This window comes from Equus asinus, chromosome 2 (assembly GCF_041296235.1).
Source record: "Equus asinus isolate D_3611 breed Donkey chromosome 2, EquAss-T2T_v2, whole genome shotgun sequence".
Classification (NCBI taxonomy): domain Eukaryota; kingdom Metazoa; phylum Chordata; class Mammalia; order Perissodactyla; family Equidae; genus Equus; species Equus asinus.
The window spans coordinates 33,125,474-33,143,427 of record NC_091791.1 but is presented as its reverse complement, the minus strand read 5'-3'; the positions used below and the strand labels follow the sequence as shown (position 1 = coordinate 33,143,427).

Genomic DNA, 17,954 nt, shown 5'->3' with positions numbered 1-17,954 from the left:
TGAGTTTTGCTTTGTTGCAGTGCTTGAGGATTGAAATGTTTGAGGTAGGGAGTGGAGTTGAGGCATATTTGTGATTATTTTGGATGAAGAATTGGGCATAAGTTAGTTGCAGTTTCCCCTCAGTGCTCTTTTTTTCCCCCTCTACACTAATTCAGTATATTTGAGATATTCATACATGCACAGAAAAATAACTTGTTTGATAACTCAAAGTCTCATAGTCAATAAAATAAAGCAAACAGATGTGAAAGCTATAAAATTACTCAATACTATGTCTACATAATGCCAAAACAGTTGCATAAAAGAGTTAAACAGTTAATCAATTGTTTATTTTTTCTACCCACTTACATGCAAACACAAATACAGACAAACAGACTTTTCAAAATATCCACATAATTGACATCATGTTACCAAAATTTTCATTTTCCATTAAAATATTCAGTATATGGGAGAAATAATCTTTCTATGATAAATAATTTAAGTAAGAGTTTTAATAGACTCTATTAGGACTTCCTGGTGCCATTATAATAATATACTATTTAATTTGGTATTCATAGGCTGCATATGTGGGGAGTGGGGTGAAGTTCTGATCTATTCATTCTGAGGTAGGGTTGAAGATTATTTAGGCCAAGAGGAATCCCTGTTTACCAGAGTTTCCTAGCAGGACAAAGAAGTCCAGAGGCCGTCTGAGAGCTCAAAATTTATATGAGAGAATTTCAGGACCTCTAAACGGGACAGCTCCCTCATCTACCCTTAAGCCTCTCATATAAGTACTGGAGCCGTGAGGAGTCTTTAGAATGAAACCATCCATCCAAAGTCACTCTGTCCTACTGAGATCAGCACCATTTCCTACTACTGATTACTACTGAAGAGCATTATTTTAAAATGATTTGTCAGATAAAGGTTTCAGTGAGAAAGAAGGTTTTTGTGAGGAGGGAAAAGCAGACAGTTCTGTTAAAGTTTAACTGATGTTAAATGATAATCAATCTATATTTTAAAACCCAAGTTTGGTCTTGATCAGTGTTTCAGGTTTTCATATTTAAGAGTTTTGCATTTTCTAACTATCTGAAACTTTATTAAAAGCAAAACAAAACCCCAAACTATAAAACTCCTAGAAGAAAACATAGGGGAAAAGCTTCATGAGATTATATTTGGCAATAATTTCTTGAATATGACACCAAAAGCACAGGCAACAAAAACAAAAATAAATAGGACTACATCAAACTTAAAAACTTTTGTTCATCTAAGGTCACAATCAATGGAGTGAAAAGCCAACCTATGGAATGGGGGAAAATGTTTGCAAATCATATATCTGATAAGGGGTTAATATCCAGAATATATAAAGGATTCCTACAGCTCACAACAAAAGATCAAATAACTTGATTTTAAAATGGGCAAAGGACTTGAATAGACATTTCTCCAAAGATAACATACAAATGGCCAACAAGCGTATGAAAAGATGCTCAACATCACTAATCCTCAGAGAAATGCAAATCAAAACCACAATGAGATATCACCTCTCACCCATTAGGATAGGTACTATTTTAAAAACCCAGAAAATAACAAGTGTTGGCAGGGATGTGGAAAAGTTGGAACACTTGTGCACTGTTGGTAGGGTTGTAAAATGATGCAATCACTATGGGAAACAATATGGTGGTTCCTCAAAAAATTAAAACTAGAACTATCATATGATCCAGCAATCCCACTTCTAGATATATATCCAGAAGAATTGAAAGCAGGATCTCAAAGAGATATTGTACACTCATGTTAATAGCAGCACTATTTACAATAGCCAAGAGGTAGAAGCAACCCAAATGTCCACCAATAGATGAATGGATAAACAGATTGTGGTATATAATACACTGGAATACTACACAGCCTCAAAAAGGAAAGAAATCCTGCCACATGCTACAATGTGGATGAACCTTGAGGATATATTGTGCGACATGAAATAAGCCAATCAAAAAACACAAACTTTGTATGATCCCGCTTATATGAAGCATCTATAGTTGTCAAATTCATAGAAAGCAGAATGGTGGTTGCCAGCTGGGGGGAATGGACAAAGAGGAGTTATTGTTCAACGAGTATAGAGTTTCAGATATGCAAGATGAAAAACTTCTGGAGATCTGTTTCACAACATTGTAAATATACTTAACACTACTAAACTGTACACTTAAAATAGTTAATATGGTAAGCTTTATGGTATGTGTTTTTTACCACAATTTTTTTAAAAAAGCAAAATAAAGAGCACACTCATTGACACACGATCTTATCAGTTTGTTTTACAAATGCTTCAATCAACAAATCAATTCATTCACTTAATAAGTGCTTATCAAGCATCCACTGAAAGCAGCTATTGTGCTATGGTTCTGGAAATACAGAGATGAACAAGACATAGTCTAGGACCTGGCCTCATCTAGTGGAGAAGACAGACACTTCAGCAATTATGACACTTTTTAACAATTCAAACACTTTCTACCTAGTGCTGGGTCTGGAATGGATGTAGTTCTTTCTGAAGGAGTATTGAAAATAAGTATTTCTTAACTTGAACTTTTTAAATGCTATTTTCTCTGCTTAGAGTGTTCTTTTCACTTTTCTCCGTCTCATCTCCTCCAACCTTCATTCTACCTATTCAAATTCAAGGCATCACTCAAGAACAGAATAAATATCACTCCCTTTCTGACCATTCATGGATTACTCCAGCCCATGTTTCAGGGCTCACTTATATGAACAAGCTGGCTAAATGGAGATATGGTAAACACTGAGTTTGGTACAGATTAAAAAGGAGTTTATATTCATGTTTGGTTAATATTCAAGACCTATTGTAATGCTTTTTTCTTGCTGCAGACCCAAAAGCTCATTTTGGTCCAAGGGCTATAGTCTAATTTTTCAACTCAAGTTTCTGCATCTCCTCTGATCCTTACCTGGTAATCTACCTTTGTACTTGAGCTGAGATCCTAGTTCTTAACTTAGGAGCTCTGAACACTGACCTTGATTCTTACAACATTAATTCTACTTGACGTTTCAACCTTGATTTCTATGTCCCCCTGGACTGAAACACTGAATCAGACTGATCCCCCTAAGTAACAGGATAAAAGGACTAAGATGTAGCCTTCACATCATGTGAGTCTTAAGTCCTTTCTGTTCTCTCATAGAATATATGGCCTGAACATATTATTTTATCTTGTCCTCTATTTACGACATGTATGCAAGCCTTGTACCAAATATTCTTGCATCCTTTCTTCTCATCTCTAGCACCTAATACAATATGATGCCATTGTGCTCAATATAGAGTTATAGAATTGGATTAAAAGACAAATTACTGACCTCTTCACCATTTTTCTTCCTGCCCAAAGCATACTGTTTTGTTGCTTCAATAAATCGCACAGGGATATTATATACTCGCTTATTAAAGAATACAACTAGTGTATATGGCTGTTTGGAATCATGGCCAGAGCTTTTCCGAATAAGAAATGATCCATCCTGTTTATTAAAAGGAAAGCATAATTATGGTTACTAGTACTTATATTTCCACAGGTTAGAAATCAGTTTATGAAAAATATCTATATTATATTCAAAAGGTAATTATTTATTTATATGATTTTTTTATTAATTAGAGTTTGTTTTATTATTTTCCAAGAAAATACTTCAGTAAAATATATACTTATAGAAAATCCTGGGTGAGGTCAATGCTAGCTTTTGATGCAGTAAATAAGACATTATGTTTATGGGATTTAGAAACGTGTGAAAGGACACATTAAGATCAAACCTAGAGAGCACTCTTAAACCAGGAACTCTGTCCACAAGTTGCCTATGAATAAAAAAAGATCAAAACAAATGCCATTCAAAAGTATTATAAGAAGGAAGCAGAAATTGAGAATCAAAACATTTCAGCTCATAAAAATTTTCTCCCCAAAAACTTGAATAGGAGCAGAAAAAAACCCATAATACATTTTAAATTTAATTATATATTTTATAAAATATTCTAGAAGCATAAATTCAAAAATTAGGAACAAAAAAATGGACAAAAGCAGGAAGAAGAAATGCAACCAGAGTTTCAATCCAACTCAGGAGAGAAATTGAAGAGAAAGACAAACCTATCTCAGAAATGAAGAAGAAATCACAAGATGCCCAAGGGAAAACAGCCTCAAATGAAGACTAATAAATGACCGGAGGAAGGCATGGAACAACCAAGACAGAAAAAGAAAAAGATTAAAGCAAGAAGTACAATAGGGTCAGAGTGGGTGGAATGAAAGAAAGACCAAAAAGGTCCAAAACGCATGTAATTTGAGGCCTTGAAGAAGAAAAACAAAATGATGGAATATCCAAAATGATGGAGACTCTTTAAGACTAATTTAAGAAAATGTATTGGAAATAAGAGAAAACTTAAATGTACATGTTGAAAGGGCTTCCATCTATATGAAAAAATTGACCTGGAAATCAACTCAGAGATATATTCTGGCAAAACTATAAGGCTTTAAAAACAAAAAGCCTATAGAGCCTTCAGATTAAAATATCAAATTATTTATAAGGGCAAGAAAATAACATTAGCATTAGACTCTCAAAAGCAGCAGAGAGAACAAGGCAATCCAGCAGAGCAACACTTTTAAAAACTCAAACCAAAGATTTTATATCCAGCCAAGATTTCCTCCAGGTATCAGGCTATGAAAAATAGTTTTGAATGTGCAAGAGTACAGGAAACAGTGAAAACACAGTCCTTCCTGAGAATCTACTACAAGGTGAGCTTCCTCAGACAAAAAGAGAGAACCGGGGAAGCCAGCAAAGGGCCTGATGGAGAACATTTAATATGTTTAATTGTAGAACTAGGACTAAAACAAGAGTGGCTAAACACAGTATATAAATTGGACTCTCCAAAAAATGTGTTTCCAGATACTTTTTGCCATCTTGACCTCAATCTTCTATCTCATGCATTGATCCAAAATAGCCTGTTACTTCTCACTCTTGGATGGATCTCATGAGGCACCAAGCCTTCTGGAGATCTCCCCCCGGAGCCTTCTTCTCTCCCACTGTCTGGAGAGCAGTGGAGCCTCTGGATCCCACAGAGATGAAAGGACAGGTGGAAATGAGATGGAGGAACAAAGAGGGAGATGCTTGAAAGAGAGGAGGGGATGGCAACTCCTCTTGACTAAGTAAAGATAAAAGATCCCTGCATTCATAATTGTTGCAACTATTTAATTGCATATTATCAGGATGACAACTGTGCCTAGTATAGTCTAAGGGCAGAATATGAGATTTTAAAATGGTCAAACCTTGTTTGATCTGTATAGTGCCTCTTCAGCAGACTTTCGATCACAGGCACCAGCATACCATGGCTTACAGTGAACGTCAGCTTCCTATGAAACAGCATTGTTAAGCATGAGATAGGCCTTCAATCACACCATATCTCCTGTGCATTAAAAACAAAGTCCCATTTTGCATTACCAAGACAGGCCTAATTACATTTGGACCAGTAGCTTGAAAATGAGTTTTATGCTTCCTTTGATCAATCACAGGATTATGTAGTTGACTTTTTTTCCCACTTGGCCTTAGCTGCTAATGTTAGTACTTGAACATAAGATCTAAATCCTGCTGGATTTCTGTACCATTTATTCCTTTCTCCTAAATGAGCTATAATCTCTCTTTCCATCGTGATCTTATTGTTGCTGCCTTGTGGAGCACTTTATAGTTATCAAGGTGTTTTTACAAATATTATCTTATTTGATTCTTGTAACCACTTTGAAGGCAAGAAGGATACATACTCTCATCTTTGAGAACGCTTAGAGAGACTTGCCCAAGGGCACACAGAGCCCTTTTCCTTTTTTTAAACTGTGTTGTTCTAGGTGTTTTGATATCATGTGCTTCCACAGATCTATTCTGAGAAAATTACATAGTTTAAATAGAATCCATGTGAGAGAAAGAACAATAAAAACAGCACACTTCTTTGCTAGTTTTGAAAAAACACGAATTGTTATTTAGGGCATCTGGAATACAAATCGGAATAAATGGAGCAAGGTCTTAATCATTGAAAATAAAAATGTACTCTGTACCCATCAGCAAATGACAACTCACAAGCTGACTTAAAATATAGTCTGTTCTCAAGCTTCACTCCAAACTCTCTCTTACAAGATGACATGCCCTTTTCTGCAGTTTACTGGTAACAATAAGAGTTCATTTCATACCTGTTCTGACAAATTAGAATTAGATGAAAAGCCAGGTAATGGGCCATCCACGGTTGGACTTCCCCCTTCTGGAAATCCTGAAAGGGATTTGAAAAATCCATGGATCTTCATTAAATCTTGAGCAGTTACTATGCCTATACCTCAACATTGTGCTAGGTGCTCCAGGGGACACACACACTGAAAAATCATACACATAAAAAATCACACAGACACCAAAATATCCTTACGAGCAATGGTTCTCAGAGCTGGCCCTGTGGCATAGTGGTTAAGTTTGCACACGCTGTTTCAGTGGCCCAGGGTTCGCAGGTTCAAATCCTGGCGAGGACCTATGAACCGCTCATCAGGCCATGCTGTGGCAGTGTCCCACATACAAAATGGAGAAAGACTGCCACAGATGTTAGTTCAGTAACAATCTTCCTCAAGTGAAAAAAGGAAGATTGGTAACAGATGTTAGCTCAGGGAGAAGAATAAGAAGAAAGGAAGAAGAAGAAGAAAGAAGAAAGAAGAAAGAAGAAAGAAGAAGCCCCAGGAATACCCAAGATCCTTTCAGGACATTTGCAAGGTCTTTTCCAAACGCATATCTTTGTGAAGCCCAATTTTCTTCATGTACTTCAACCAGAAAAACATATTGCAACAGATTGAATGTAGAAGCAGATATGAGAATCCAGCTGTCTCTGCTACTCCAGGCATTAGAGGGACTTAAAAAATGTAAAACAATACCACTCTCCCTGCTAAATTGTTTTTGTTTGGGAAATAGCTATTTTTCATAAAAATATACTATTTATATTAACATGCAATGAGTTTAATATTTTAAAAGTAGATTAATAAATATGTTTTAAATGTCTGTTTTGATTAATACATTAAATATCAATAAAAAGAAACATGTAAACCAAAGTGCTTTTGGTCTGCAATAATTTTAGGAGTGTTAAAATGCTCCTGAGACCAAAATATTTGAGAATTGCTACCTTAAGGCATAAACTCCCTCAAGGAGTTTACAGTCTAATTGTGAAGACACATGAAATAGAGAAACTACTTAACATTCATTAGTATTCATTCATTCATTCATTCATTCATCATTGTGTGCCTTGCTGAGCATTGTGATCATTGGGAATATACAGCAGTCAACAAAACAGCAAAATTCCCTGCCCTCTTGGAGCTCAAATTTCAATGGAGTGACAGAGGCAATGAAGACATAAGTCAATGCATATACACTGTTGCAGAGTCATGAGTGCTATGGAGAAAAATAAGCAGGAAAGTGGGTTGGGGATGGCCTTGGACAAGTAGTACAGGCCTCACTGAGGGGACACTTGGGTAAGATCTGCAGGTGGAGAGGGAGGAGGCATGTGCCTATCTCATGAAAGAATGTTCCAGGTACAGGGAACAGTGAATGCAAGAGCCTGGCATATCTGAGGAATGGAGAGGAGGCCACCCTGCCCAGAGTGCAGTGAGAAAAGGAGGAGGAATAAGGGATAAAGCCAGACAGGAGGTCATGAAGGCACCTGATTTGTGACCTGGTGGACCCCTTAGCATGACTTGAGCTTTAACAAGCATGATACAGGAAGCTTTTGGAGAGAGTTTTGAACAGAGTAGTAATGTGATCTGCCTGTCTTTGAACAAGGTCACTCTTGGCTGCAAGGCTGGAAACAGATAGAAGGGGCAAGGGCAGAGAGAGGAGGGCAGTTTGCTCTTCTTGCAACTCCAGGAAGGAGATGATGGTGGCTTGGAACAGACGGCATCAGTGGAAGCAGTGAGAATGCTGAATTCCAGATATATTTTGAAGGAATATATTTAGCTGGAAGGCATGTGAAGAAAGCAAGTGAAGAGTCATGGGTGACTCTAAGGTTTTTAACCAGAGCAACCAGTTGTCCTTTATTAGGAGGGGAAGTCTGCAGGAGAGACAGGCTTAGATGAACTAAGTACTTCAGATGACAGTGCCTGGGTGTTCAAAGGAGAAAGCCACCGTTGTAACAGGAGGGACCAGTGAGGGCCTGGCAGCCCCAGCAAGGTTGGGTATGAGGGAAGGGATGGTATGCCCAGTGGGAGCAGCAAAGGAGGGCGGGTGGTCAGGCTCTCCCACAGCACACAGTACAAGGTGGTTGGCGGTTTCTGCCGTTTGTGCAGCTGGGGGAATTCAAGGCTGACATTGTCTGATCCCTGAATATGTGCCAGTCCTATTCTGTTTTATTGAGCCACATCTTAGCGCATTTTGTCCTCACATTGGCCCTTTATGGGAGCAGCTATGTGACCCCATTTTACAGATGAGGTTTCCTTGACCACCTCATCTAAGATGGCAGCCCTCACTGCCTCCAGGATTCTCTGTGACCCCATCTCCACCAACTTGCTTTGTTATTCTTTATAGCCCTTAAGCATTTACCTGACGTTATATGACTTATCTATTGTTTATTTCTCCTGTCTCCTCCAGCAGAATAGAAGCTTCATAGGGCAGGGACTCTGTTTTATTCACTGCTGTATCCCCTGTCTAGAACAGCGCCTGGCACATGGCAGATGGTCAATAAATATTTGTCAACTGAAAGAATGACTTGTGTTGAAAAACAATAAAAGGTATAATAGAGCTTTCCATAAGGAAAAATAAAATTTCCATAGCCAAAGCATTTTCACTTTGTGTTTAGAATTTTAAATTAAAATTTGAAATTTGAAATTTTAGTAGAAAGCAAACCAAGGTTTGGGCAGTTATGTTCTGCAAGCCTGACTTCATATATTTTCAGGGTGATGTATTGTCTGCCCCGGGAAAATTATCCAGATATTTGCCAAATCTTCTTTTCAGGGTACCTTTTGTAGATGTATTTTATGATCATTAAAATGTATTTTAGATTTAATTTAAATAGCTTTCAGCTATTGAAGACCTTCTGTGTACCAAGCACTACACTAGGTACTGCCCATATGTTGTTTTACTTACTCTTCTTATTGTGAAAACAGTTCTGTTGTTTTTGTAAAAATAAATAAATAAATAAGTAAAAGATGACCATTAAAATATTCAATCAATAGTAAAAAAGAAAAAAGTAAAAGTTATCTCAAATCTATTAACTTTTCAAAACAACCCTATGGAATAAATATTCTTGGCCCCATTTTACAGATGAGGAAACAAGCCAGAGAGGATACTGAGATCCTCCAGCTGGAAGTGGCAGTGTTGTGTTAGATCCTGGATGGCTCAGACACGAAGATCTGACCTTAACCACTACCTGATACTGCTCTTCAGGACTTCATTGTACTTACTTGGCAGAGGTATGGGTTTTTGATGAATTTGTCTGAAAGGAAGAAGTTCAGATTAATTAAAAGGCAAAGCACAAAATTAAGTTTGACTTTTTGTTTGCTCTGAAGATGCTCTAAAGGAACATTACAAAGGAGTCAACACAAATGGTCAACAAAACATATCTAAAGATAGGAGGGGCACCAAAACCTTCAAGATAAGTAAATTGTTCCCTTGGGTTTTTGAAAGGAGTAGACTTGACTAAAGTGTTAGATTTTAGTTAAGTCTGATAATTAACCTGAGTATTAGGTTTCTGCGATTCTAAACAGTTCTTTTAAAGTTGTTACCTACTTAATACCTTTTTAAATTTAATTGCAAAGCAATGAAATATCAGATCTTTACCAAGCACTACCAGCCTGTGTCACTGTGCAGTGTAACAATGCAGGCATCGAGGAAATTTATTTTTAAAGGAAAGGATTCTTACTTCTGGGCAGGAGGAAACACAGGTGATGGCATATTTTCTTGTCTGTGACTAGACCCTCGGTGGCGTTCAGCAGGTATAGGTTTTTCTGCATTAAGAAAATTCTCATATTAGGATTAGAGTGAAACGTCTGTCCCCATGCCCAAACCCAGCAACATCAACTGAGACGAACCAGATTTGGTCAGATGTCTTCCCACAAACTTGTCTTTCACCAGGATGTAATCCATTTGTGCACCTGTCAGTCTGGGGATGTGTTTGTGCTATTAGGACCAGGACTCCTGCCCAGCAGCGTTACAGGCACACCCTGCCACCTCTGCAGTCACCCCTTGGCAATGTACATGGGGACTGAACCCTTGGGGTCTGGACCTTTAAGTGTGTGAGTACAGGTGGGAGTCAGAAAATGAACACATTTTAGCCACCCCTGCTTTCTATGTGTCTCCACACAGGTCTTACAACACCCCGGTGTATCTTCATTAGTCATAAGATGTGGTATAAATCATTTCTTACGGATAAGAGGTAAAATATCAGAGTTTGCAAATGATCTACTCTTTTTGAAAAATTAATTGAGCAAATTCAAGGGTATCCTTAGAATAATGTTGATCTCACTTGCATTTCACTGTGTTTTCCTGAGTGAGAGAGGAAGGGGTGGAGTTGTAACTGGTACACAGGGAAATGGGCATAACCTGAAATGTAAGAAATTTATGTTGAAGCCCGTAGTGAACTTTACTGCTGAACCATTGATAAATGTGATTATAAATTATTTTAATGCTTTATTCTCTCTCAAATTTGGTCTAGGGCGTGTTAAGATCTGGGTATGTCTATGAGTATGTCCGCCCGCAGGGAAGAAAGGTGGAGAACTATTGATCTCCCGTTACAGGAACCCAAAAGGAATAAAAGCAGTAAGAACTCAAAGATTCAAACAGACAATAAGATAGACTTCAGGGTTTCTTGTGGTGTAGCGAAATTCAGAAGCCTTGAACCTCTGAAGATTGTGTTTCACGTTTGTGGCAATTTACTTTGAGCCGCCATGTGAGGTGTTTTGTTCACGACTTTACGACTTGATAATTTCAGAAGGAAAGACAAGGAACACGCTAGGTACCCACAGCCTGATGAGCTTTGACCACACCTGCGTTGCCCCTGCCATGCTGGAGGCTTCCTTCCTAGGCCAGAAGAGGCCACTCATGGCTTTGGGTTTGGATGGCCATTGTCTCTGCTCTTGAACTAAGTCACAAAAGAGATGGCATGCCAAGCTCCTGCACTGGGAGCCCTTTAGGAATGAGGACACCCAAGCTGCACGGGGCATGCCATGAGCCCCTTCTCTGCTGGATTTCAGAGGCCCCCGAAGGCAGGACATTTGCACAGGCTTGTACTTACTTCCTGCAGAAGCTCACCCAAAGGCTCCACTATTACTCCCAGCTCCCTGCTCAACAGGCACGGAAGACTGTAGGGAATGGAAGGATAGCAGGGCAAAAGCATCAAAGGAAAGGCAGAAGAAAGCACGACAGCAGAAGGCAGTGATGGTTCAGAAATAGCCCAGGGGAAAAAGATGTGGGAAACAGATGTGAAAAACCCAGTGGAGCACTTAAAGCAGACAGGTGAGTCATAGTGCACATTCAGAAAAGGTAAGGACCATCCATCATCAGAGAAAGCAGACCACTTTATGTAGATGTGCCCATATTAACTCAGGAAACGGTGAGAAGAACACTAAGCTTGTAACACTGGGTACTTTCGTGTGGAATTAAGTGGGTGCAGGACTTTAACTTCTATATAGTGTTTCGAGTGCTAAGATTATGGATGATTCTTCCTTCTTTCTGGTTTTTTCCCTGGTATTTTTTCAAATACAAGTATTTTTTTAAATGGGAAAGTTCTAACAAAAAGTATATGTAAGGATTTTGGGTTATGATAAAACAAAAGAAGGAAGGCATTTGAAGATGTACTGAGAAGACAGACATTTGAACTCAGAAAACATTATTTTGAAAACGTAGCAAAAGAACTTGTTCAAATAAATAGATTTTTAAAATTTCGTTACCTTCACTAAACTGTTAGTTCTAAGATACGTGAATGGCTCTAAATAAGTCTTCTCACCTATGTAAGGTCATGGCACTGTCTGGCAAGTCATATCTGTCTACAAACAGGCAGGTTTGGGGCGTGTAGACTGTAGCCTACCCCGAAGATGTTGCCCAGCAAGCTCAGGTTCCGACCAGCTCTGTGGCTCACTACTCACTGCAAAGCGCAGGCTGTTTTGTTTAGAAAATTGAGTTTCAATTTACAAAAGCCTTATAAATAACGAAAGAAATTTAGAAATGAAATTACATACAAGTTCTTAATTAAAATAACTTTTAGAAGACATGCTCATCCTTCAAAATAACATAGACTTACCTTCACAAACACTCGAGGCATTCTGTTGAGAGGCAACTGGAGTCTATTAAAAAAAAAAGCAAGAATATTTAATACTGTGGAATATGAAAAATGTGGAAATAAAAGCCAAAGCAATATTATTAAAATAAATATTTGGGGAGAGCATTTCTTTGACACATAGCTATTCCTTCAATCAGAAGAACAACAATTAAAAACACACAACCCCCAGCCCAACTTTGCATGAAGTGACAATGGACTGGAAGTGTGTCATGGAAGGTGCAGTGTCATCTTGGTGTGGGGACCTCCCTGCTGTCAACAGTGCCAGTGAATACCATGGCTCCCAGCAGCTGCCAGGTACCAGTGCTTGCACAGTGGGAATCTGGCATCTGATTCAGTCTTGGGCCCCTCCTTCTTGGTGTTTGCTAAGTGATTGTAAATGGCAGGCTACAGAGTAGGTACCGGGTCAAGGTGGGCTTTCTTGAATAGTGGGCTGGCCGAGGTTCCCAAAATTCTGGCCAGAATCTGAGTTTAGTCAGGCCTATGTGTGCCTGATATGCTATTGTCAGCCATTAGCTCCCTGGCCACGGAGTGGGAAGCAGACACAGGTGCTCCCATGGGGAAAACAGACGTCATGGGAGGCAGGGAGCCGGGCCGCCGCCTCTGATCTGCCACTGACACTCAGTGAAGCCGCCAGGGTCAAGGGAGGATGAACTCCTCCCATGCAGCATCTTCCTTGGCTAACTGAGGATTCCAAATTTCTCTTGGACTCTCCGGGCAGCAACTTTAGTTGCTAAGATTATGTTCACCTTAGCTGGAAGCATTGTCAACTTTAAATAAGTAGATAAGAATAAACATTGTGGGTTAAATGCAAAATTAACTTACTGTCTTCAGTGATGTAGCTGGCTTTTTCCTGAGAAATAAAAAGAGATCAACTTTGATAAAGTGGAGCTGACTACTTATCATTTTACTCTCAAATTTAAACTAGAATAATGAAAGTGATACAAGTGTGTAGGAAGACAATCCATGAAGGGCGGAGAGAGATGGAAGCAGGATTTAGTCATGATCCTCCTAGTCTCAGATAGGGTCCACTGACAGATGGCATAGGGGTTAACTGGGGATAAATAGGAGCGCCAGTTGCCAGGGAGTTGGGATAACTGAGCTCTTGTTCTAGTTCTGCTACTAATTACTCCATGACCTCAGGCCTTTTCCTCTGGGCCGTGAGGCCAGTCTGAGCTTTAGTTTCCTCATCTGTAAATGAGGGCCAGAATCAGTGTTTTCAAAGTGTGCATGCAGAGCTCTCCCCTCCCCCAACAGCACTGCTGTCTGGGGAGAGAGGGTGGAGATACGCAGGTGGCCATGCAGGTGAGTTTGCAGCCAGCATCTCCCCATGCCAACTGCCTCACTTCTTCCCGTGGCTCTTCTCTACTGGACATCTGCCTAGGATTTCATTCCGAACTGAGAAATTCAAGACCGGCACAAGTTTGAAAACCACTGTGATCTGTGGTCCTGAAGTTGCTTGCCTTGCCTAACATTCTGGTTTGTGTTAGTTCCAGTAGAGATTGGAATCTAATATTGCTAAGGTTTTATGCTTCTCTTCTGCATTTATTTTCAATGCTGTCTCTCTCTCTCACTTTGTTTTTGGCTGAGAGCTGAAAGTATGGGTGAGGAATACTAACAATTCCCGAGTGCCTCTAAGGTGCCAGGCACTGGATTAGGCTCTTTATATCTTATTTAAACCTCAAAGTGACCTTTTGGTGTTATTCTCACATTTTAGAGATTGGGAAATGGAGGCTCAGAGAGACTAGGTAACTTGCCCAAAGTGATAAAGCTGAGCCAAGAGAGACGTGTACAGAGTTTTGGTTAATAAACCCCTGAAATCACAAATTTCTTTGCTTTACACAGAGGCAGAATTAAGATTATAACCATGCAGGCCAGCTTTGGACATATTTAAATATGCTTTTAAAATAACCTGTTGAGCCAATATAAAATTGTGGGGTCACTGTTTGTAATATTAACACATTACAATACTCACCTGACAGTTTACAAAGCCATTTTAAGTTCAATAGGAAAGAATGACTCATCTCCCTTTTGAAAGGAACCCGGGCAATGTTGTTTGATTGAACACCATAGTGTATGCTGCACGGTATACATGTTTGTTTACAGATCATTAACTACTTCAAAGAGAAGCCGAGGAGGAGAAAGTAAAGATGAAACCTGCTAGTGGGCCTCAAAATTACTCAGGTGCTGGAGCTTCTGTCTTATGGAACATTGTAAGTCAATGAACCTAAGATTTAACTAAAAAATTATGGGAGGAGAGAGTACCAGTTTTCGATTTCAACAGAGACACCCCTGGTCCAGCTTGAAGCATGCCATGGGGGTGGAGGAGAAGAACAGGCAGCAGGGGTTCGTTTCCACACTCTTCAGGAACACGCCTATTGTAATGTGAGGTGTACCTTTGTCTGAGCTTGGGCAGGTGTGCACTTCCAGAGGAAAACAGCAGAAAAGCTGTTTTCCCTCTTCCCCCCGATTCTCAGATAAAACTCCTTTGTGGATTCCAGGCAGGCTCCGCTCACAGCAGTGGTGAGACCATCCACTCAAATCTCACAGCTGCTTCCCTGCAGCAGGTACTCACCCGGCCCTGGGCAGTGGGGATGGCGCAGCGGGCAGAGAAGATGACTTAGAGTCCCAGACCCCACTGTTTCGACCTGCACAAACAAATACACAGGTCAGTCTCCAAGTCCTGAACCTGGGGCTGATGGTTGCAGTGAGGCTGGCCTTTCCAGCAGGCTCAGAAATACATGCATACTTTTTGTTACTTTCAGTATCAGTTAAGCATATACAGTGAAGCTACTGGGGAAAACCTGTAGGCAAAGGGGATAAAACATTTTAAAAATGTCAGTTTATAAGCTCAGAACTAGAATGTGAATTAGGGACGCGATCTTAACATTTCCCACATGACCTTCTTTTTTCCCCCCATGGGACAAGTCCAGAGCCCCTGACTCTGTGGGCTCAGTGAGAGTCCCACAGGGGTTCCTATGGGAGGGAGCCAAGAGCTCACACCTGCATCTGTATACACTGCACAAATGAGACAGAGACACACAGAGATGCACAGACCCGCCACTCCTGATACCCACACATAGACATTGCTCATTCATAACCACACGTGAATACAGTACATACACCAAACTTCACATTTGGAGGATACCCATTCATTCATCTCTGAGTTCTCAGGGCCTTTACCCATTGCACAAATAAACAAATTGTGACAAGTGGCAAGCTACTGCCCAAATCTCATCTTCTGAAGTCACAGAAGAGACCCAGAGGGCCTTGCCCACTGCACCTAGTTTCCTCTCCCCCTACCTGAAGATACAAGCCAGAAAATCATTATGAGAAAGGAAGATGGAGAGAGGCAGAGAGAGGCAGAGCGTCGCTGCTGGGATAGAGAGCAGACCCAGAGGTGGAGAGGCCAGAAGCTAAGCCAGCTCCCCTCAGCGTCTCCTAGCTGCCTCCTCTCAGGCCAAGGCTCGCCTGCCTGGACAGTACTGCTCAGTGAGACAACGGTTCTCTATTGAAATAAACAGAACTGAGTAAATATTTTATTAAGAACCTACTACATTCATAAGTCCATAATTCCTAAGGGACTTTTAGGAGATACTCTACAAATATAGAGGGGACCTGCCCTCAGTATGTATTGTTTTAGTTTGCAAGACAGAGCACACACAAGTAAACAATTAAGTAATAATCAATTACCAAGAATTGTTGAGAACCTAGTATGTGAAAAGCACACGGAGGCACTATGTTAGGGTGTGGAAGAGGTCAAGAAGTGGACATGGGCCTCTGCCCTCCGGGAATTTCTAACAGGAGAAGACATGTGACCCCATGCCACCTCATCTGACAGAACCACCTATTCCAAACACAAAAATGACAAAAAGCCCTCAAAAGTATTAAAAATAGAGATGATAAAGTTCATTCTCATGCACTTTACTAGAGAGAGGCCTTCAGGCTTTCACTCAGAGCCCAACTACTCTTTCTCTACACACAATTATCACGTAGGGCTAATTTCCATAGGCAGTCATGAATGAGAGCAGTGGCCAAGCGTGGGTGGCAGGATTCCAGGCAGCAGCCTTCCCCTGCCCCCCGTGGAGGAATGCCCCCTCCAAGGTAGCTCCTACTTACATGTTACCTGGCCTAGATGTGACTTTTAAAAACATTTTGAGAAAGAGGCTACGTTTGGAACTTTTAACATTAACATTTCATGTGACAACAAACTGAAATGTCATGTGAAGATGTAGTATGAGTCCAACTGTGTTTCGTTAGCTAGTGTGTCAAACTGATATCCTTTGTCAAATTCTCAACACTTGAGATTGACGCTGTTAAAATACCCTTGGCTACTCATAGATTTCGAGGAAGGGGGAAGAAAAACCCTTGTCTGAAAAATAAGGAAGTAGAAAGAAGGTCTAATTCAGAACTTCCCCCCAGGGGTTTTCCCTCTTCTCAAATGCCTAGAGCTCATTTGGCCTGGGTATGTTATCATTGTCATATCTACTGCCTGGCTTTTCTGCTAAGCTTCCCTTCCCTTCATATCTTCAGTCTGCCCACATCTTCCTTTCCCCATCTCTCCCCATAAATAACTTCTGCCATCAGAGAGGGAGGGGCACGCCTGCTCTCCTCTGTGGTGGTAGAGTATTAGCACTGTGGAAAATCTATGGTCTCGCATCAGGAAGACAGGGTTCTAGTTATTTCTCTGCTACCAGACTGGCAGGGTGACCTCTTAGGAGCCACCATGCCTCAGTTTCCCCCTCTGTGAAATGGGGATACCACCACCTACCTTACCTAACTCAGAGTTATTGTAGTAAGATAATAGGATAACTTTGAAATGTAAAGAATTAGCCAAATATGAAGTAATATAGCTGGAAAGGGATTGAAAATATTTGAGGGTCAAAAACATTACGCTAAGTGAAAGGAGTCAGATGGAAAAGACTAGATATTGTATAACTCTATCTATATGAAATGTCCAGAAAAGGCAAATCTATAGCAACAGAAAGCAGATCAGCAGTTGCTTGGGGCTGGGAGGTAGGAACAGCATTGACCACAAACGAGCATAAAGGCTCTTTTGGAGTTGGTGTGGGCTTGAAAATGTTCTAAAACTGGATCGTAGTGATGGTTACAAAACTCTGTAAATGTAATGATTTACCAAAAATATTGAACTATACATGTAAAATGAGTGAGTTTTATGAGATATAAATTATAACTCCTAAAGGGTGTCAGTAAATATGATTATTGCCATTTTTGTTTTGTTATCTTGTTGTCAACCACCACAGTATCTCTAGGTGCTGGGCACTGTGCCAGGTACCTTAAATGTGCCATCTCCAAGCCTCGCCTAACATCAAGTGAGCAAACAGAAGCTCAGAGAGGTTAAGTGGGAAGGCTGGGGTTGAAAACCAAGGCCACTTGAGTCAGTGCCTCCTAATGTTCCTTCGGTGCATGACTTGGCATGTTAGATTCGCTTGCTGCTTCTCCCTTATGCGGGGAAAAATTAGTGAAACAGAGGGGTGCTTTTGTGGACACCCATGGGAGGATGGAGAATGACTCTTCTATTTCACAGGCCAGTGACCCTTTCTGCTGCTCTGGGCCTGATCTCAGACCCAGGGGTATGGCTGGGGTAGGACAATGTGGTACCCACCTCACTGCCAGGATCCTTGATTTCTGGCAAAGCCAAATTCTTGGCTAG

General features: G+C 40.3%; 2 protein-coding genes across 6 annotated transcripts in view; one reads left to right on the top strand and one right to left on the bottom strand.

Annotated features, from left to right (window-relative positions):
• ZNF518A (zinc finger protein 518A) overlaps positions 1-9,486 on the top strand; it is a 56,882-nt gene extending 47,396 nt beyond the window's left edge. For both annotated transcript variants that reach the window (XR_011494736.1, XM_070486297.1), the window contains one exon: positions 9,271-9,486. Coding sequence is in view for 1 of the 2 variants with exons in the window: in XM_070486297.1 (XP_070342398.1) it covers positions 9,271-9,299 (29 nt within the window). In the remaining variant the exon portion in view is untranslated. The remainder of the gene's footprint in view (positions 1-9,270) is intronic.
• BLNK (B cell linker) overlaps positions 1-17,954 on the bottom strand; it is an 81,983-nt gene that overhangs the window by 1,758 nt on the left and 62,271 nt on the right. For 2 of the 4 annotated variants that reach the window (XM_070486321.1, XM_070486315.1), the window contains 9 exons: positions 14,856-14,928; positions 13,106-13,133; positions 12,245-12,287; positions 9,869-9,953; positions 9,411-9,442; positions 6,177-6,253; positions 5,268-5,351; positions 3,325-3,480; positions 304-2,043 (listed from right to left, as the gene is read on the bottom strand). In XM_070486321.1, the coding sequence (XP_070342422.1) occupies positions 1,906-2,043; positions 3,325-3,480; positions 5,268-5,351; positions 6,177-6,253; positions 9,411-9,442; positions 9,869-9,953; positions 12,245-12,287; positions 13,106-13,133; positions 14,856-14,928 (716 nt within the window). In that variant the 3' untranslated portion in view covers positions 304-1,905. Of the gene's footprint in view, positions 1-303; positions 2,044-3,324; positions 3,481-5,267; positions 5,352-6,176; positions 6,254-9,410; positions 9,443-9,868; positions 9,954-12,244; positions 12,288-13,105; positions 13,134-14,855; positions 14,929-17,954 lie in introns of those variants that run through there. The other 2 variants (XM_014858423.3, XM_044753299.2) reach the window with 1 other exon arrangement.